General features: G+C 39.0%; 1 protein-coding gene across 6 annotated transcripts in view; it reads left to right on the top strand.

Annotated features, from left to right (window-relative positions):
* Window positions 1-21,801, top strand: part of RERE (arginine-glutamic acid dipeptide repeats) — a 474,067-nt gene that overhangs the window by 196,309 nt on the left and 255,957 nt on the right. For 5 of the 6 annotated variants that reach the window (XM_032301145.1, XM_032301141.1, XM_032301143.1 and 2 more), the window contains exons 3-4: window positions 7,350-7,420; window positions 17,129-17,254. In XM_032301145.1, the coding sequence (XP_032157036.1) occupies window positions 7,350-7,420; window positions 17,129-17,254 (197 nt within the window). The remainder of the gene's footprint in view (window positions 1-7,349; window positions 7,421-17,128; window positions 17,255-21,801) is intronic. The other variant, XM_032301146.1, reaches the window with a different exon arrangement.

Genomic DNA, 21,801 nt, shown 5'->3' with positions numbered 1-21,801 from the left:
CTAGAAGTATTTAGTGTTCTGTGTTCAGACAAAAGCCCATGTAGGCTCTGTAGCACTACTTGGGAATCTACAGACATTTCAATACATGGAATTTAATTATTATGATGTTTAAAAAGAGGAAATAAAGATATGTGTTATCTGAGATCTTTTTTCCACCAAGTTTAGAATCTTTAAGGTGATGCATCTGATTTTGGCAACAGTTGATACAGTAAGGGTAAGGACTGGGAAAGTTTCATTTATTGAGGTGCACTTTTCCCAATTTTTGTTTCCTTTTCCATGTGTGTATATGTGTGTGCATGTACATATGTATGTATGAATGACAGGGTCTTACTCTGTCACCTAGGTTGAGTACAGTGGCTGGATCATAGCTCACTGCATCTTTGAATTCCAGAGCTCCAGTGATGCTCTCACCTCAGCTTCCCGAGCAGCAGCCCTTTTTACTTTTCAATTCTGCAGTGTGACAGACAATATCAGTACCCCTCACAGCCAAAGATTCTGGTGGAAAACCAAAGTAGGTTACCTGCCAATTGAGTTATTTCCTAAAGAAGTATTAGAAGACAGCATTTGTTTTGTTCATATTAATAGAGCATAGCAACTTTCTTGCTAGGTTCTCTCTCTCTTTCTTACTCTTTTTAATCTTATCTTCATTCCGTTTGTTCCTCATACAATTTTTGAGTGTTTACAAAGAACACAGTGCATTTTTTCCAGAGTTGAGGAAAGGTCATGGGTTTGGCTGTTTTATGGTTTGGGAGCCTAGAAATGGGAGGGTTTGTTGGAGGACATGCAGTATGCCAGGAACAAATTGGAATTTGGGTACCAGGATTTCATTCTTCTTTCCAGAATGCACACACAGAGAACATATACACACTTTGTGTGTTTTAGAAACTGGGCACATCTGTTTTCAGTATAGATACTTGTGGACTTTTTATTCTGCCATGTTAGCCTAATATACTGGACCTCATTGACCGTCACCTCCAAGCATTGAGGGTGGAGGAGTCATGTAGAGGAGAAATGAAAGCAGAAGAGCGGGAGAGTCAACTGCCCATATTCACCGCTGTGCCACCCAGCTTGGTCTCTGAGAAATCTCTTTGTGAGGAAGTCTTTGTTGATGCGTGCTTTTTACAACAGGGTTTTCTATTGTAAATTACATTAGAGTGGCACTGCCATGCTTTGCAAAGGGATGAGAAGGTATTTCGAAGATTAATAGGCGGAAACACATTGATAGAAAGGAAAATTACTTTAGGAGATGGAGCAGTGGCTGAGCATTGCCTGTATGTGTTGTAACCATAGCTTTAATGCTGGCGTGTACAGCACTGTTTGCTAAATTAGTGGGTGAAGTTAAGTGTCCACTCTGCTCTGTAGGAGGCTGTCAGGAAAGATGCTGACAGGTTCTTTGTGTTTCATAATTACAAACTGCCTAATGCCTCAGGCTGTGATTTTTTTACCCTTGAGAGGACCCTTCTTTTGCTCTGTTTACATAAACCTGCTGATTTGCTGAGGGTTGAAAAAGCAGAGAGGGCCTTCTTTGCCTTGAGAATCTGCCTTCACGTTTGGCTGACTTCCTTTCCCAGTTTAGCAAATGCTCCGTTGTTTACAGATGGCACAGTAGATCCTTGGACATGAAGCTATGTTGTGGTTGTGAGAAACAGCCAGAAATAACTCTGTTGGGTATCATTGCCCAGATTAGGATTTTGTTGCTCCCTGATCACAAGGATTTGAGGTCACTTAATCATGTGATCCATTCCTAGGCAGAGGTTAGATGTTAGAAAGAGTAAGTCTCAACCTAGACTCATGGTTTCATTTGTAGATATCCCTAGTAAAGACACATTAGTTTCCATGTGTTATTTGGAATAATTGATATCAATGGTAATAGCCTCACTCATTTTTCTGGCCCATTACAGACATGCTGATTTTAAGATTAAAAAAACTAAAAACAAAAAACTTGCCCTGCAGCAACCATTTGCTCAATTCTGGTAAATATGTGTTTTCATATGGGTGATTCTGAAGATGTGCATTATGCATTTAATGCATCGCGTCAGCTTTGCATGGTTCTTTCAGAACTGCTAGCTTTCTAATACAAAAGCGCTTTGCTCTTTTTGTTATTATTATTATTTTTAAATAAGCGTCTGCAGTGCTTGGGAGTCATGGGAGATTTTCAGGTTGAGAATCATTGATCCTGCTGACTAAAATCAATTTTATAACCAGCTTCAGTAAACCTATGCACTCAGAAATTGCACAAAAACCTTGCCAAATCATTTTGGCTTTAAAAGATTACTGGGCATATATTCCAACTGAGATTTTAACATTACTCCTGACTTATGTTCTTATCTTTCCTTTTTCAAATAAGCCACTTTATTTTTGTACTAACTATAAACATTTATATAAATTATTTTCTTAAATAGCTGCTTGATTAATGAGCCAAGGAGATTACTTCTTATATGAGAATTTGGCTTTAATTGAACCTTGTTTTGAATATTTTTAAGAGTAATATAAAGTGGAATTTTTTTCTGTGAGAGTTGAATTCTAAACTTTTTTTTTTTTTTTTTTTGAGATTGAGTCTCGTTTTGACACCCAGGCTGGAGTGCAGTGGTTTGATCTTGGCTCACTGCAGCCTCTGCCTCCCGGGTTCAAGGGATTCTGCTTTAGACTCCCGAGTAGCTGGGATTACAGGTATGTGCCACCATGCACAGCTAAGTTTTTGTATTTTTAGTAGAGATGGGGTTTCGCCGTTTTAGCCAGGATGATCTTGATCTCCTGACCTCATGATCTGCCCACCTCAGCCCCCCAAAGTGCTGGGATTACAGGTATGAGCCACCATACCCGGCCATTGTGTTTATTTTTTGTTGGGTCATCTTAATATTTGTCAGAGGGTTATAAAGAAAAGGTTGACTCTACAATAATTTGTCGTGCTTTGATTTTAAAACTGACTTAGACAAATCAGGTCAAAGCAATGTATTTTTTCCCCATTCCTATGGCAAGTTTTACATAGTGTGAACCATTTTTAGTTCTTATTTTACCCCATCTTAGCCATTCTGTGTTTTATGACTATGTATGTAGAGTCTTTTTTTTTTTTTAAATTTCTACTCTCCAGCTGTACACTCTTTAAATTTTGTCACTTAATTTTGCAGTGAGCTTATCTAACTTTTTCATATATGCGTTTTAAAGTACTAATAGGGATCACTTGATGCAGTCACCCATTTTACAGATTATTAGCCTTGTATATTGGACTGTCTGATATGAATTCACAGCTTTGGATCAGTTTGAGTTACCATGGTAGCTTTTTAAACAAAAAGAGGTGACTTTTAATGTAATAAACAGTAATAGTGTTCCATATGTCCTGTTGAGGATCTCTCTCATGCTTATCCCTCATGGCAGTGTTTCTCAGGCCAGGTGTGTGAGGCAGCTCCAGTCCAACTGCTGAGAAGTGTTTAAGCAAACAAATGTCCTTGGCTGCCCTTGACATACCAGCATGTTCCTTTCCTTCCTTCTCTAACAGAGCTATATCCTAGTGTATTTACAGGCAATCCTTCTCCTGAATGTAACTTTGGTGTTTGAAATGAAAGAACATAGGTTCTCTTTCCTTTTTCTGGCAAGCTTTTTTATGTATAAGCTAGCTTTATGTCTTAGAGTAAGATGCTGGTGTAGTAATAATGATCCTATAGATTATTTAAAGTATATATTAAAAAGCTTTTCTTTGTGTAAAAAGAAAAACATGGTACATAGTCTTTGCTTTCTAAGCATCTCCCATTTATTTCAGTTTTGTTTTTTTTCTTGAGACAGTCTCACTCTGTCCTCCAGGCTGGAGTACAGTGGGATGATCTCAGCTCACTGCAACCTCTGCCTCCTGGGTTCACGGATCCTCCTGCCTTGACTTGCCGAATAGCTGTGATTACAGGTGTGCACCACCATGCCTGGCCAATTTTTGTATTTTTAGTGGAGATGGGGTTTCACCATGTTGGCCAGCCTGGTCTTGAACTCCTGACCTCAGGTGATCCACCTGCTTTGGCTTTATTTTTTTTTTTTTAAAGCCCCACACTAATGGCAGACTTTAGTCCTTGGTGAGTACAGGGAAGGTAGACTTGAGTACATTTCTCTGAGCTTACAAGATCGATAGTAATTGATAGTGGACAGTGCAGACCACCTGATTGCCAAATAACACACAAGGAGTATAAATTGCTAATGTTATGTAAAAGAAGGGAGATGTTGCCATTTAGTTACAGAGGAGCCATGAGAAGTTAGTGCATATGGAACTATGTAATAACTAATTCTAAGGTTGGTGTGATCAGGGATTGGTAGAAGGAGAGAAGAAAGAGTTTTGCACAGACTGGGAGTAGAGTTGGGATTTCTTGTAGTAAATGCAGCCTAGGGAAAGATGGGGTGTGGAATGAGACCAGATTGTTGAATGCAGCAAGTTTTTTTGTCACTTGAGCCTTAAGATAAAAGTAATTAATTAGAAAGAGACCTATGAGGCTGGGTGTGGTGGCTGACACCTGTAATCCCAGCACTTTGGGAGGCTGAGGTGGGTGGCTCATGAGGTCAAGAGATAGAGATTATCCTGGTCAACATGGTGAAACTCTGTCTGTACTAAAAATACAAAAATTAGCCAGGCGTGGTGGCGTGCCTGTAATCCCAGCTACTTGGGAGACTGAGGCAGGAGAATGGCTTGAACCTGCGAGGCAGAGGTTGCAGTGAGCGGAGATTGCACCACTGCACTCCAGCCTGGCGACAAAGCAAGACTCCATCTCAAAAAAAAAAAAGGGAGGGGGGCCTATTAGTTCTGAAGCCAGTGAATAGTAGCTGTAAAATTAAAGAATGAGGAAAGAAATGCTAAAAGCGCCCAACAGTTAAAAACGGTTCATTTTGGAGAATAAACCTGAGAGGAGCTTCTGGCTGATTTTGGTCAGGAGCACTCTGTCTTGCAGACTGAGAATATTTAAAGGTTTAGGTCGAGAGAGCTTATCACAGGCTGGAATGTTTCTTTGTGGAGGAGAAGTTTATTGTGGGGTTGGAATGTCTCGGGGCTGACATCTCTCCAGCCAGAGGGGAGGTTATCTCGGGGCTGGAATGTCTCTGGTGGGAGAGGGGTTTATCTTAGAGTTGGAGTGTTTCTGATCCAAGATGTCACTTGTGGTTTATGGTCATGATAACATTAGCCATTAGGCTGATGCCCTTTGGGTTGGATTTCGGCAGTTTTTGATCAGGGGGTACTTTAAAATGACGGTGCTTGTCCAAGATGGCGATGCTTCCGCTCTGTCAGTAGCTAGACTGTGATGATGTTAATGTCATGAAATATAGTATATAGAAAGCAACAGAAAGGAGAGGGCATATTGAGTTGAGTAAGATGAGTAAATAATTGATGACTAGAGATTTGAAATGCTGACAGTGGGTACAACAGGGACTGAAACACAGGAAACTAAGAACTTTGGGTTGTTCCAAAATTGTGTGATTTGGAGCTACAGTTTTTATCTAGGGAATTGAGTTTCTTCAGTTTTTACTTGAATACCAAGGTAGGAGTATGAAAGAATGATCTACTGGGGTGGGAAGAATTCTCTTGCATGTCCCTTAAGATGATTAGCTTGTTAAGTTGATGTTGCCTGAATGCTGAAGCAGAGTTATTCAGCATCTGGGACCCTGGAACAAGATAGGGAAAGCTCAAGTCAGCAGGAGTGAACTGTTGACTGAGCCTTCCCTATCTTGTTTTACATGGATTCAGGGATTCTACATGGATTCAGTGACTGTTTTACATGGATTCAGGGATTAAATCTCTGTTGAGTCCACCTTTGAGTAGAGAAACCAGTTGGGGAATTCCGAATGTCTGAATAGTTGGCATTGAGATGTCTTCTTTTTCTGGAGTGTCTTTTGGGTAGGTACAAAGATCCTGATGTTCTGCAGAAAGTTTCTTGGAATGTACCCTTTTGTGAGGACTTTCTTCGTAATCGTCTTAGTGAGGCTGCTAGGGCTTGTGATGACTTCCATTTGCCACTTCTGTGCTTTTCCTTGGCTCTTAACACATAAGACGCATGAGGCAATAGAGGAATTTGCCTGTGTTGTCAAGCACCTGAATTGTTCTAAGACACACCCATTCTGAAGGGCCAAGAGGAAGTGCAAAATGAGTGGCATTGTGAGTTGGGCATGGTGCCTTAACACATGTAATCACAGCACTTTGGGAGGCCCAGGCAGGAGGATAGCTTGAGCCCAAGAGTTTGAGACTAACCTGGGCAACATAGTGAGGCCCTTCCTATTAAAAATGAATGAGTGGATGAATGAGGCATTAAGGTCACTCTTCCTAGATTTGATTGACTGTGTCCTTGCTTTTCAGTAAATAACACATAGACTTTCCTGTGCTAAGCTTTATGATGATCTCAGGTTGTGATATGGGGGTGGGACGAGGTTACCTCTCTCTGTAGCCACTGCTTTCTTTAAAATCATTGCCTTTTGTTTAAGTGTCTTAACATGCCGTTTTAAAAAGCAACCTTGGCCAAGCATGGTGCTGAGTGCCTGTAATTCCAACACGTTGGGAGGCTGAGGTGGGAGGATTGCTTGAGCCCAGGAGGTGGGAGGATTGGCTTTGAGCCCAAGCCAAAAAAAAAAAAAAAAAAAACCCTTTACACTCCAGTCATTGAAAGCGTCAAAAATTATTATCCAACCACTGCCATGTCAAATGTAATTTAAGAAAGCATTCTTCTTCCCTGAAGAAAATGTAATTTGGTTTCCTTTATTCCATCTCTGATTAGTAACATTGCTTTTGTTTACAATTAGAAAATAAAATGTGTTTAGGGTACAGTGTAATAGCAAATTGTCTATAAGAGATTAGATTAGATTTCTTTCTCTTTTTTGGTTAGTTGAAAAGGTCATTGTATTAGCATGTTCAAGCTAGTCATCTTTGTGTATTTCATTTATTTCCCCACAAAATATTTATTACAAATATAGTAGCACTTGGCAAAGCTTATATTTCTCTTTTTTGAAGGGATAGGAGCATCTATCTGAATAAGATACTCAGGATTTCATCTTGATGTGTGATCTTGAGCAGGCAATTTCTTTTATCTAAATGTCTTCATCTGAATATGGATAATCCCGTGGATTCTTTCCCCTTTTCTTCAGGGACTCTGAAGAAAATAATTTAGGCTTCATCAGATTCTTTAAATCAGTAGAAAAATATTCAGAAAGAACCAAATGCCTGTTTTCCTTTAACCTAAAGTTATTAGCGATTTAATATCATCTTTAGGAAAAAAGTTACAATAAAGATATGTGCCTTGTCATTTATTTATTTATGCAGTGGCTTTATGGGCCCTGTCTTTGTTCCCTTAAAGGTAAATGCCATTGTTTTAAAATTTCTTTTTCTTTTAAAGACTGTGTGTATATCGAGAGTCGGAGGCCAAACACACCGTATTTCATCTGTAGCATTCAAGACTTCAAACTGGTAAGCGTTTTTAATGTGCTGTTCACTCTGCTCTGTATTCTCTTTTTCCAGTTCCATTGGCTATCTCTTCTGATTGTTACTCCATCGCTGTTGACGTGGTTACCAGTTCACCTTTTGAGTGCGAACTACCTCATGGCAGTAGCACTAAAATGAGGGTTACTAGTTCCATCTTTTCAGCTTTCTAACACTTACTGTCATAATGCTCATATTGTAAACAGTATTTCTGAAGTTTTTATCCCTTTAGTAACTGTTTTGACAATTTCAGAGATTCCCTTGAATTCCTGAAGTAGTTTGTTTCTTCTCAGCCTTGTTAAGAGCCTGAAGTAAAGTAATTGATGAGTAGGGAAAATAATATAAACAGGTCAGATAATAGTTTCCAGTGGAAACCTGTCACTTCCTTCAATATTTCGGCTGGTGTGGAGCCTATGTTGAATTGTTGTGGGGGTTTCCCAGGGTAGAGGTTGCGAGAAGTCTGGCTTGGGCATGCTAAAGCTGTTATACTTTCTTTCCAGTTTTAGTGCATGTGCTGCAGAAATGAGAACATAGCTACCGTACTTTCTCATTAAAAACTCCGCCTGAATATATAAGTGTTGATGTTGCCCATTATGAAATCTCTTTTTTTAGAACAGTGGTTCCCACACTTTAGGCTTTGGATCCCTGGATGTTTCCAGAGATTTGGCAGAGGTCTGCAAATAAACATTCTAGGTTTTATATAAATAAATCGATCTCATACATGTCTGGACAATGATTTTTTAGCCTGTTTCAGTATGCTTTTATGATTTTTAAAAATTCACTTATTTAAGACCAAAACACAGTTAAGAACGACTATTTTGTTGTTGTTGTTTGAGACAGAGTCACACTCTGTCGCCCAGGCTGGAGTGCAGTGGCTCAGTCTTGGCTCACTGCAGCCTCCACCTTCCGAGAACAAGTGATTCTCCTGCCACAGCCTCCTGAGTAGCTGGGATTACAGGCGCGTGCCACCATGACTGGCTAATATTTTTTTTTGTATTTTTAGTAGAGATGGAATTTCACCATGTTGGCCAGGCTGGTCTCCAACTTCTGACCTCAAGTGATTTGCTTGCTTTGGCCTCCCAAAGTGCTGGGATTACAAGTGTGAGCTACTGCACCTGGCAAGAACCACTATTTGTTAGGCATTTTCCTCAAACAATTGGTATTTGAAATACTACCGAAGTAGTATCATTAGGGAATCTTTTGAAATATTTTGATCTTACAAGGGATCCTAGTACTTTGAAGATTGTGAACCACTGTCTGTACTTTTAGGTGTGGAGAATTCCTAATTCCTTAGTTTTATAGAGATGTTTATCAGTATCTGTGACTGCTCTTATTTTCAACACCCTTTGTAATTTGACGATATTTGTGTTCTGAGATATGTTATTGGACGTGGTATTTCAGTCTAAAGAAATGTAATTTGAAAAGATCTTCCTCTGCATCTCCTTTATTTTTTAATCATTTTTAATAACCCAAATACCAAATTTAGTATATTCAGTAAAAAAATCATGTGTCATTTATTTTTCTTTGTTAAAAAGTTATTGCATAAGTTACTGCATGCTTACGGTTTTAAGACAAAGTCAAATGTGCCATTTACTTCTAAGATTTATCTATTCTTGATAGGCAGCTTTTAACTTTCTGAGTTGCTTTGCAAGGTGGCCTTGCAGTTTAATCTCGTGAAGCAAATGCTTTCTGTTTTTATGTCAATGTGAATTTAAAAAAAAACATTTTTAGAGATCTTTGCTATTATATCTTTCCTTCCTAAGTTTTTTTTTTTTTTTAAATACAGATATAGTACTGACACCTGAAATACAGGCGTATCCTTATTCCTGAAGAGTTTTGTTTTAGTAGTGGCTGCTGCTACTGCCCTTTTCCTGACTATTGTCTTTGTGTGTAATTTTTACTAAACCAAATATCAGTGCACCATATAGCTGTGAAATAAAATTACAAATATTTTCATTACAAATATTTTCATTTTACCTATTAGATCTTGAGGCCCCTTTGTACAGTTTTTGCACATTAGCAGGTGCCTTCATGTTTGAACAGCATCTCTTATGAATTGCTGATTACAATGTGATAGTTGCTGTTCTGGGCAGTAATTGCTCAGGGTATTAACAGCAATAAAAGCTGAAGCTTCTGTTATCAGTATTGGTCTAATACAACACATTAAAACTGTCTACAAAAACAATCTGGGAAATAGGGTGCAATATGTTTAGATACCTTTTTCTAAGTCATACACTGCCATTTCTTATGTTTTTGTTTGAGGTTCTGTATATAGCACATCCTCATAGTTGTGTAAGAATAACAGATGATGAAATATTTGCTCTTGGAAAAAATATAGTTATTTCTACTTTCTTGCCTCTCTGTGCTTATTAAAAGATAATCAAGTAGATGAAAATAATCAAGATTTTTTTTCTCCCTCAGTTTACTGAAGCTATAAGGGAAAAAGATGAGCAAAAGGAAATAAGCTTTGTTTCTCTGCAAGATTTTAAAAAGGAGAAGAAATTGAATTTGGTTTTGCTCACAGCAAATAACGTGGCTAGCTTTGAAATGTTGAGTAATTAGGTATTTTTTTTAACAATCATAAAATAAAAAGTTGATTTGGGGTTGTAACTGAGATATGTTTCATTATTAATATTATAAATGAGAATCCCTTGGCCATGGTGAAATTTTGAGTATAAAGTATGTTTCGGGACTGTAAACATAACTGGATGAATGTCCTGTATGATATGATTACAATGTTAAAGACAACAAAAGCTAAATGAGGTGTGAAGTGGAGGAGGAGGAGACTAGCATAATGACAGTTTATTGAACTGAGGGCCTAGGGTCACATTTCATGAAAGAGTTCTACATAAGATAAAGAGAAGGGTCTTTGTATTTTATGTGGGGACCTGGGTTGTCTTCTAGGCTCTGCTGCTGTATTCCATTAGAATCCAAGTCTGTGGTATAGAACACAGCTGCCTCTATGTCCTAATCCCTGTCTGTTGTCTTGCTAAAGTATTTATTAAACAGCCTCCCCTTTCACTCTCAGAAATGTCTGAGTATGGATGATAGGTTGTGGTTATTTTGCCTATGGGGATAGGATCCATGGCTTCTGCTTTATTAATATTTAACCATTGGCCGGGCGCGGTGGCTCACGCCTGTAATCCTAGCAGTTTGGGAGGCTGAGGCAGGCAGATCACGAGGTCAGCCTGACCAACATGGTGAAACCCCGTCTCTACAAAAAATACAAAAATTAGCCAGGCGTGATGGTGTGTGTCTGTAATTCCAGCTACTCAGGAGACTCAGGCAGGAGAATCGCTTGAACCCAGGAGGTGGATGTTGTGGTGAGCCGAGATCACACCACTGCATTCCAGCCTGGGCGACAGAGGGAGACTCTGTCTCTCCCCCCAAAAAATTATTTAACATCAAAACACGTAGGGACACTACCATGCCTACACTGGTAGGTGTATTTCGAGCCCACACTTACACAGGGTAGTATCAAGTAATTAAACTCCTAACTCAACTGAGGTTTTAAAGGTACTGAATTATGTATTCCATTAGGAAGCTTTCATTCGCTTAGGAAGTATTCATTTGATTGGACTTATTTAAAAATGGAGAGATCTGATTGTGTTTGAATGCACTGACCAAGGTATCTATGGAACAAGCAGTCAAAAGCCTGAGCTTAAGCAAATGGAAGAGGTAGAATTATGGACAGTGGGTATTTAGAAGCAAGAGAAAGAAGTATCATTAATTAAAAAGGATGCTTTGCACCGTAGATTTCTGAACTAAATAGTAAAATAGCTGGCAAAAATCTTTATTTAGCTTTTTGAAGGAATAATAATACAGAATGACAATCTGTGATCCTTGTGGCCTGGCATGAAAAGATTAATTGAGTCAAATTTTGTTTTTACAATTTGAATTGAGAAACTGAGAGACTGAGGCAGTCATTAGAGAGGAAAGGCGAATAGGTAATTCAAGAATTACCTTTATATATAATCTGTAAAAATTAAAAATAAAAAAAGAATTACCTTAATGACAAGAGCAAGGTTGGGGCTGGCATAGGCAAGCTCACAAGGTAGGGTAGGAAAGTAGGAAAAGCAGAGGATGGGGGAGCTGTGGGCAGAGCAGTAGACTGCCAAGGGGAGTGCGTGCACAGCCACCTTTTCCTGGACTCTCCTGGGTCCCACTGCGCGGATATTCTTCCCACTGGATTCTTAGATTATCCTGTTCCTTCTGAGTGGTTCTTCATTAATTGCAATGGAAAGAGCCAGATTAACATCTCCAACCCTTCTGCTGCCCTCTTATAGCTTTTATAGGCCACCATGTGACTTAGTTACTTTGAGAGTTTTGTTCTGAATGAGTCAATATCATCCAGGAGCATTGTATCACAGAGTGCAAATAGGAATGTTTTGGGCTATAAGCAGGGCCTTCCACAGGCGTTTACTGAATACCTGCTTTGTTTCTTTATTGAACTCAGCACCTTAAAGGGGACTGAAGAAGTGTAAAATATTGTTCATTTTCTCAGTGATCTTAGATTCTAAGTGGAGAGACAACTTCTGGCATTACTGGTTGTCAGTATTCTTTGGAGAACATTCTGAATAGGATTGACAAGGAGAAGGACAGTCACTTTTAGTTCTAAAAGAAATGATTTCTTTTGTGTGTTTACAAAAAACAGTAGAATTATATTTTTTATGGAAACCCAGTTATGAAGTATAATACAAATAATTTGCCATTTGGAAATAATTGTGGAGTCTGAGAATGCTAACAAGGTCATTGAGACAGTAATTTTTATTCAGTATGACACTGAGGAGTTCCTTGTGTAGTAGTTCCTTGTAGCAGTTCCTACCTTTCTTTATTCACAAATAATCAAACTCACTCCTGTAATATTCTCCATGGAAATTCAGAGTGGATACCTGTACTGCTGTCATTCATACAGTAGAGGAAAACATGCTTTTTTTGGTTTCCTGAAGTTACATAGACTTAACACCAAATGAGTTTCTAGGGTACTATATGTAGCTGTTATAGGTACGATTTTGGGGTAATAACATTGATTCATTTTTAACTGTTTTGTTAAAACTGGGAAAAATGTCCTTAAAGTTAAACCTGATATAGAGATTCCTTAGAGTTGGGGATATGTGATTAGGGATGTTAAGGTGTTTCTAGCTGAAGGTTCGCTGGGCTCAATGTACTGTTACAGCTCCGCATGGATGAGAGTACTACTGTATCATTTGTGTTCCTAACAGCATGCCTTCTAAGTGCTAGTTCTGAATGTGGAATAGCTAAGGATGTGTACTACTAGTTACCTTGAGAATGCACATTTCCATTGCTGTCGTGAATGTGGGGGCCAAGTTATTAATCACTTAAAGCCATATCCCTCTCATTGTTTCATTGTCAAATGTGAGCAGCTGGAGGACAAACACTGGGAATTTCTGTCTGATCCCTGGTCTGTACTCATAAGTTGTTTGCTACTCATCACCCTTTATTCATGCCTTCCCTGACACTCCAACCGAAGAAGGGCTGCAGAGAAATTAACTTCACCTTAGGTTCAACTTGCCATTGAGATGGTGCTCCCTCCACCAAATTTAGTTTCCTAAAAATGGATTAAAAGTAGCAAGAAGCTATTTCCTCCTCTTTTGTGATGAAAACTTATTGAGGATGAGTAATTATGTCTTCTTTTCTTATTAGGACCATAGATAATGGTGGGAGATACCCTCACATAGTGACTTCATTACACACACGTTTTGTGCACGCATTCATGTGTACACGCAGTGACTTGATTATCAGACTTACGCATTATATAGTGCAGCTCTTTAATCCCAGCTTGGCTATTACCACTCAGCACAGAAGTTGTAGTGTATAGACATTCAAGGAACGGGCATTTGTTTAATAGGAGGTAATTCTTGTATTAGAGCCCTTTTTTGGTGGGAGGTGGGTGGGAAGTCCACATAATTTGAACATGGCTAATTCAGAATTTAGGATCTGTTATTCTGCGATTGAGATGAGGGACGGCAGATTTCACAGATTCAGAGCCTGGACTTCGACATCGAGTTGTCTGAGTTCACATACTCCTTCCATCAGTTGCTATCTTTCCTGACCTTGGGAAATACACTTAACCCTCTTAGCTTTCTTTATTTACCTGTGAAGTTGGGATGTAAGGTGTCTACTTGTCAAGTATGTTGTTTTTAGACTGAAAGGTCAAACTTACAAAGAGTCCAGGGCCCCATAGAATGACACGATTGTGATGTTGACATTTAGCGGGTACCATAGGTTTATGCTTTTTATTCACTGATGCATGTTGTGTGCTTAGCACATTGTCTGACTGTAATGTCCATAGTAAATATTTATTGAGTACTGAAGTACCATTTAAGTGGAATACATTCACTGGATAAGTTAAAAAAAAAAAAAAAAACTTTAATAGTAGTTGTTTGATACAGTGCACACATCAACAACAAATTAACCTTCTCTTAAGCCAAAGAAGTCTACTCACTCACCTTTGGTTAGCCTGCAGTGTATAATATATAGAAATAATGAAATTCTGTTTCTTTTAAAATACGTGAAGAAAATTCAGTTTCTTGTTTTCTTTACGAATTTGAGTGAATGTAGCCAAAGTCGTAACAATTTTTAGGCATCATTGTATTGTTTTGAGTTTTCTATATGACTGACTTTCAGCAAAGATAAATGGGGGCCTAGTATACATGTGAACATCCCAGAAAAGGCCAGCTGTTATGAAAAATGCCTTACGCTATGATGATTTGTTTCTGTGCAACACAGCAGTTGTTTCTGTTTCTGACAGTTCTTTAAGGTAGGCCTGCAAAATTGAGTATTTCTTTCTATAGCTCTTTCTTCTCTTTACTTTCTTGGCTTGTGCCATATAAAAAGGTCAGTATCACTTAGTAATACCTTTGTGACTTGTGTAGTGCTGGATAATGAAGTGAAACTTTAAAGTTCATCATCAAGTATTTCCAGCTATTATATGCAAGGACTTAGTGGCCTTTTCACACATAAATTTGAAATTTCTAATTTAATTTAATTCTTTAAGAGACAATAGGTAGAATGAAATGCTTTTTTTTTTGAGATAGAATTTCACTCGTCGCTTACGCTAGAGTGCAATGGCATGATGTCAGCTCACCGCAATCTCTGCCTCCCAGGTTCAAGCGATTCTCCTGCCTCAGCCTCCCAAATAGCTGGAATTACAGGCTCCTACCACCTAATTTAGCCCCCTGGCTGATTTTTTGAATTTTTAGAAGAGATGGGCTTTCACTGTGTTGGCCAGGCTGGTCTGGAACTCCTGACCTCGTGATCCACCCACTTTGGCCTCCCTGAGTGCTGGGATTACACCACAGCCGCAGGATGGAATTCTTTGGCCCTGAGTTTGGTGGTCACAGTCAGAGGAGGTTGTGTATCTGTGCTCCCCTCCCACCACAATTACGGAGTGATGGAAGTTTTTTGAACCACCACATCCTTTTTGCATGATACTGATGTCAGCCTCTAAATGGACAGAGTAGTGTTCACATAAATGGAAATCAAAATGAGGCTTTGGGAATAAATAATCCAACACTTTATTGGCCCCGTTTTCTGAGGTTCCCAGCAGCCTGTCTTCACTCATGGCTGACAGTCAGGTTAGGCCACTTGGGATTTTAAGTTTTAGTGTTTATTACTGTGAGGTTGGGTAATTTATTTTCTTCTAATTTAACTTGGGTCAAGGAACTCTAAGAAACTACTGAAAAAGTTTTGTTTAATTCTGTGTATTTCCATAAAATATATTTCTGAAAATGTTTACTAAAATTGTTATCTATATGAAATTTTTTTCAATGCAGAAAACCCTAGGTATTCTAATTGTAAAGGAGCTTAAGAAAGGTTGAGACAGTCTGATATTTGCAGCGATCCACTGTGCAAGAATATTGGTAAAGTCTTGTTCAAACTTAATTCTTTAGAACTGAAAATATGTAATTTGTATTTATATATGGATGCTTGTATTAAGAACCAACTCAGTGGTCCAAGAAAAACCTATTAGAAGTACCAAAAAAAATTAGGGAAACATATACCATCAACATTTTCTCATTCGTATGTAAGAATAATGACATGCTTTGAACTAAATGCCTTTTTAAAATGCATCAAATGTTTTAATAATGCTTGAACTGTTTGCATGTTTAAAATAATGCTAAAGTGTTTGGAAATGCTTTACCAGGTGTTTTTGATTTAAAACCCTTAATTTGAATATAAGGATTTGAGTGGTTTGGGCAGTCGTATTCCTAGTGCAAGAGATTAACCAGAAGTCTATTTTTATTTTGATGCTTCTGGCAAAAAATATTGAATATGCTATACATTCAAGTGGACGGTGGGATTTTTAATTTGGAATTTGCAGTGCTGGTGGTGGCGGGGAGAAGGTATGTGGTGAGAAGGTTATGGCTGCTGACACTCTGTGTCAGCTGTATTACCACTGAGGCCATGAGAATCAGAGACCAACTGCACAGAAATTTTGCTGTGTAGATCCCAGGATGTACTCTAGATGGTAATCTTTACAAAAGGAAAAGAAAACGATCATGACAAAACATTCTGAATATTAGCGTATTTTCCTGGTATTTGTTGTATGTGTATGTGTAGGAAGCTTAAGAGGCCTACAGAAATACTTAGTGAAATATATTAAAATCTGTGCACAGAAAGTTGTTAGACAGTTACTCTTTGCTTTTCAAAGGGAATTATATGTAACAGGGCACACTAATAATGATTTAATGTTAAAAGGTTGTTCACCTGTAATTTTTAGACAACTGTAAGACCGCTTCTTGTATAAGTATTGGAATGTTATGGATTTTTTCAGTTCATTCGAAACCACATGAAATTGGTTTAAAAATGTTATGTACCTTCTAAAATATTTGTAAAGGAACATATTCAAACTATTATCTGAGGTATCCTTTCTGATACTTACAAGGACTGTGCTAGCTTTCAGAAGTTGCTTGACAGTCTTTTTTTCTCCTAGTTTTAAATGTTTTCAGTTAATTTTTAAAAAGCCATGTGATACATACTAAACTAGTTTTGCCTATAAAAAGAAGTAATGCCTTTCTGGAACTTTATGCTCTGTGCCTGTTCATTATACTTATCTTGTGGGCGTTTTGAGAAAATTCTAACTTATGTGAATGTTGTCTTTTTTCTTCTATTTTGGGGCCTTTGTCTATTTACTTTGCCTTTAGCTTTACACAATTAAATTTGAACTTTGAGAAAATGGCAGGGTCTTTCTTTGTCGACCCAAATGCCCTGTTTCCTTATTAAGTACATATCTTATGCCTCTAGCTTCTGTCATTAGAAACTCTTCTGAAAGCTCAGTTTGTCCACTTGTGATTCATTTTATGGTTGTGTTTATCTGACGCCATTGCATTTCTGTTTTTATTATAAGCATAGCATGCTGCTGTTAACTGTGCTTTGGCACTATCTCACATCTTAACTTGGTTATTTTGAGGGGCACACACCATACTGCTTTATGACAGGACCTGGATTAAAGTGTGGAGCCAGAAGGGTCGTATGTTTGTTCACACGGAAATAAGGAAACCGCTTTGATTAATGCAAAAAGATTAACTTTAGTGGTAGCACAAATTATCTGAGGTTTCAGAGGTCATCTGCTAAAGAGTTTTTGCAGATACTGACTTGTGTGCTGCGTGCCCCTAATAACCGGGGCATGATGGGGCATTGGGCACGTTAACTTAAAACTGTTTTCTTTTTTAGGTCCACAACTCCCAGGCCTGTTGCAGATCTCCAACTCCTGCTTTGTGTGACCCCCCAGCATGCTCTCTGCCGGTGGCATCACAGCCACCACAGCATCTTTCTGAAGCCGGGAGAGGGCCTGTAGGGGTAAGGAGAATCCCGTTTTTAAAAGCTATCAGTATTTTATATCCCATAGGGTATAAAATAGGAATATTACCTCCCTCCCCAGAGCCCCTTTTAAAATGTGCTGTATTATATGTGTTTTTAAAGGAGTAACAAGTACATGCACAGAGGAAGCAAAATACGGGACTTGCCTTACCCCTCTAGGACAGTTCCAGAAGTTAGCGGGGTTTGGTGGAAGGGAGAGAGCATGCTGGGCTGCTGCAAGGAGCAGGAGCTGGCAATCAGCAGCGAGTATGGATGTTGGCAACTGAAATGGGGAAAAAAGGGGGTAAGTTTGAGTCCAAGTGTGCAATGTGCGTTTCCCCAGGCTCATTGGGACTCATGGCCCACCAATCTCAACTATTTTGGGTGTTGTCCTCTCAGGTGACGTTTTGTAGAGTATTGCTCAGAATTAGCAAGGCTTTTCTGCAGTGCTAGATACAGAATAAGCACTTCAAAAGGCTTGGGTCAGGCGGTAGCTCTACTTCTTACAGCTATCCTCTGGTTATTCCTCTGTTACTAGTGGTAGTCCTGAGGGATGTGTAAGAGGCAGCAGGATGAAGTATCTGTAGTGCTTTACCCCTTAAAACACACAGTATGTCTCTCCTTTTAGGAAAGTTCACAGTTTTCTTTCTTTTCCTTCCTTTAATGGTAATGTTTTTTGAATGACTACTGGGTACCTAAGGCTTCTGTTAATATGAAAGAAGTGTAGTTTTAGTTAAGCACTGAATTCAGTGTAAAGAAGTGACTATGGCACCCCAGTTTATATTGAATTAGCAAATAATACAGGAGAATAGCGAGCTCTCTCACGCTTAGACACACACAATGCAAGATACTATCAATACATGAATTGTTCAGTTACAATGTAGAATATTAATATCTTGGGGGAAGAAGAGAGTGCTCCAGATGGGTCGTAGCACTTGGGGAAGTTCTGTAAAGGTGGGGTAGGTTTTGAGGAGCTGGATATGTTTTTCACACATCAGTAAGAAATGGGTAGGCAGAGTGTAGGAGCCTTCCAGGTATACACGGCAACCTGTCCTAAAAAGCAACACAGGCAATGAGCCTGACGAGTCTGGGAGTCGTGAGAAGATGACCTGCAGGACATCACTGAAGAGCACAGGTTAGTGGGTTTTGGGAGCAGATGTGGAGGTATTAGATGGGGCCAGATTATAGAGGATCTTCAAGGTTAGCAAAGTAAAGATTTTACGTAATAGACAGTAGAGAGCTTGTGTAAGCTTTTATCCGAGGCAAGCCGACTTGCAGACCACTGCTTAAGAAGATTGATTATGCAGCAGTTTGCAGCGTGGAATGGGGAAAGATGATGAAAGTACCAAGTAGGAGGTTAGGGCCGCCATTCATGAGTAAGATGAAAAGGACCAAGACAGTAGCGATGGTGTATTAATAATTGTAACCAAATCAGGAGTAATTGTTGCAGCAGCATATCATGTTTACATATTTGCTGATGTAATTACTTAAGGATTAGACCAAAAAAAGGGGTGAGGGTTTCACATTATGGAAACCTTGTGTTCTTGAAATAATAGCCATTTACAGTGGAAGACAGAACCCAGTGTAGTATAGATAAAAGTCTGTTAAGACAGACATCTTAAGGGACAAATTAGTATATTAGCAATGTGACTGCCTACTTCTAAAGCTTCAGCCTTTACCAGTTACTATCTTATTTTCACATATATCTGAAAAGCAGGTTTTATCTTTCAGGCTGATATTTTCTTCATCAATGTAGATGCTGTTGTTAATACTTTATTTACTGTAAAACTCAGTGGGATTTGCTGAATGGATTTTAAGTTTTCCCCATAATAACATTGATTTTTTTTTGTAAACTTTTTGTGTTAGAATTAATGATGACTAGTATATATTTTTTTAGCAGTAAAAATACTTGTGTCTACTGAGGATTTAAATAAGTTCCTAACTGGTGGAGCACTTGGATACGTTATATGTAGGTGTGAGAGATTCTATAATGAGAGGATAAATCTTCTTTTAGTCAAGATGATGGTGCATAAAGCTAACTGTATTGATTGTTCTTTAATGATGCTTTGTGCTGCCAAAGTCATTTGAGCTGGATCTGAATCAGGTCCAGTTGGCAAAGCTTCCCCATATGTGAAGCGCTCATAAATTCTGCAGGCACGCAGATCTAATACAGTGTAATGAGAGAGCTGCTGGGAGAAAAAATTGATTACAGGGTTGCAGACAATATCATTAACATTTCTTGCCATGATACACCAGATGTCTTCCCTAATAGACTATTTTTGTTAATTTGGTTTTTATAGGATAGCATTGATTGCATCATAATTTAACTTTCTTTGCATATTCAGGTATATGTGATCTGTGTTTCTACACTAATGATGAAATAAACTCATCAGATTTAATTTTGTAAGTTTTAACTTACCTGTTTGTTTTTCTATCTGTGCTGGAGAGGCAACATTTTTACTTGTACTGAGAATCTGTTAGCTTGAATGTTTTCTAATAAAAAGTACTGTGTTCACTGGTGGGGAGGGGTAGTGAGGGAGGCAAGAAAAGGCAAAGATAACATTGCCCAGAACCTCCCTAAACTGGTCGGAAATGATTCTTCCTGCCAGTTCATTTACATAGAAACCATGTGGCAGCGTGACAGAGGCTCTAGCCAAAGCAGGAAAGGCACAACCTTTCAAGGGGTCTTACATGCACATTTATTTCCATTTTCATGGAAGTGGCTCTGCAGGACAGGGCTTATGTTGGCTGCACCCATCCTCTTCCTCAGTAGAAGATCAAGGACTAGTGAGGATATTAGTTAGCATTTCCATTCTTTAGCCATATTTTTTTGTGTGATTGACCTCTGTTGAGTGGTTAACACACATAAGTAGGACAGTAGTGTAAGGGTGGTTTGAACTATTTTATTTCAGTAGTCTTTGTTACTGTCTTTGTTTTGAGACAGAGTCTCATTTTGTCACACAGGCTGGAGTGCAATGACATGGTCTTGGCTCACTGCAACCTCCACCTCTTGGGTTAAAGCGAATCTCCTGCCTCAGCCTCCTGATTAGCTGGGATTACATGTGTGGGCCACCACACTTGGCTACTGTTTGTATTTTTAGTAGAGACAGCTTTTTGCCTTGTTGACCAGGCTAGTCTCAAACTTCTGACCTTAAGTGATCCTCCCGTCTTGGCCTCCCAAAGTACTGGGATTACAGGCATGAGTCACTGTACCTGGCTGTGTATGGTTTTTTAAAAAATCATTATTTTCGTTGTGCATTTTCCTTTAGGGAACTTTTTTCCTTTGACATGTTTCCTGGTAACATAGGGTATGTTAGTTTACCATTCTCTTAGTTTTCTCATTTGTAGTGTGGGTATGATACTACTATCTACGACAAAGTGTTGTTGCAAAAGTAAAATAATTCATTAAATTTCTTAGCACCATTCTTAGCACATAGCAAGCATACATTAAGCATTGTCTATTATCACATAAGACTTGAATTATACAAATTCTGGTCATTCTTAATCTGAAATTCATAAAGTCTCTCAGTTTTAGAGGGTCTGTGAATGTCCTGAAATAGCCGGCAAAGTCGCCTATATATGTGCATTTTTCTGGAAGGAGGATCTATACTTTTTGACTATGGATGCTAATCAGTAGATTCCTTGGGTGTTGAAAATAATTTAAAAATTAAGATTAAAAACTGTGAAGGTTCTGCTATGTGTCATTTAAAAACTCAAATCAGGCCTGGCACGGTGGCTCATACCTGTAATCCCAGCACTTTCGGAGGCTGGGGTGGGTGGGTGGGTGGGTGAGTGACTTGAGCTCAGGAGCTCAGGACTGCCTGGACAACATGTTGAAATCCCATCTCTACAAAAAATTTTAAAAATTAACTGGGTGGCCAGGCATGGTGGCTTATGCCTATAGTCCCAGCACTTTAGGAGGCCCAGCCGGGCGGATCACGAGGTCAGGAGTTTGAGACCAGCCAAACCAACCTGGTGAAACCCTGTCTCTACTTAAAGAAATAAAATAAAAAATAATTAGCTGGGCATGGTGGTGCTCGCGTGTAATCCCAGCTACTCAGGAGACTGAGGCAGGAGACTCACTTGAACCAGGGAAGGCAGAAGTTGCAGTGAGGCGAGATCGTGCCACTGCACTCCAGCCTGGTCGACAAAGTGAAACTGCATCTCCCCACCCAAAAAAGAAAATTAGCTGGGTGTGTTGGCATGTATCTGCAGTCCCAGCTACTCAGGAGATCAGGACTGCAGTGAACCCTCATCACACCACTGCACTCCAGCTTGGGTGACAGAGTGAGATCTTGTCTCCAAAAAAAACAAACAAAAAACCCTCAAGTCAGCTTTTTCTTAATGGAGTAAGCTAACATTGAGCATATATTTTGTGCTCAGGCACTCTGCTGTTCTTATCATGTAGCTTAACCTATGTAATCTCTACAGCAATCTGTGATGCTTATTCCACCTTGTACGGTGTCTTTCCGTTGCTCCATGTGGCCGTCTTGTACCCATAAGGGGTGTTCTTGCTTTGATGAAGATCTAGTTTAGACTTTTGAGTG

Source organism: Sapajus apella, unplaced genomic scaffold (assembly GCF_009761245.1).
Source record: "Sapajus apella isolate SASKATOON/1434 unplaced genomic scaffold, GSC_monkey_1.0 scaffold43, whole genome shotgun sequence".
Classification (NCBI taxonomy): Eukaryota; Metazoa; Chordata; class Mammalia; order Primates; family Cebidae; genus Sapajus; species Sapajus apella.
This window is presented reverse-complemented; position numbering and strand designations above follow the sequence as displayed.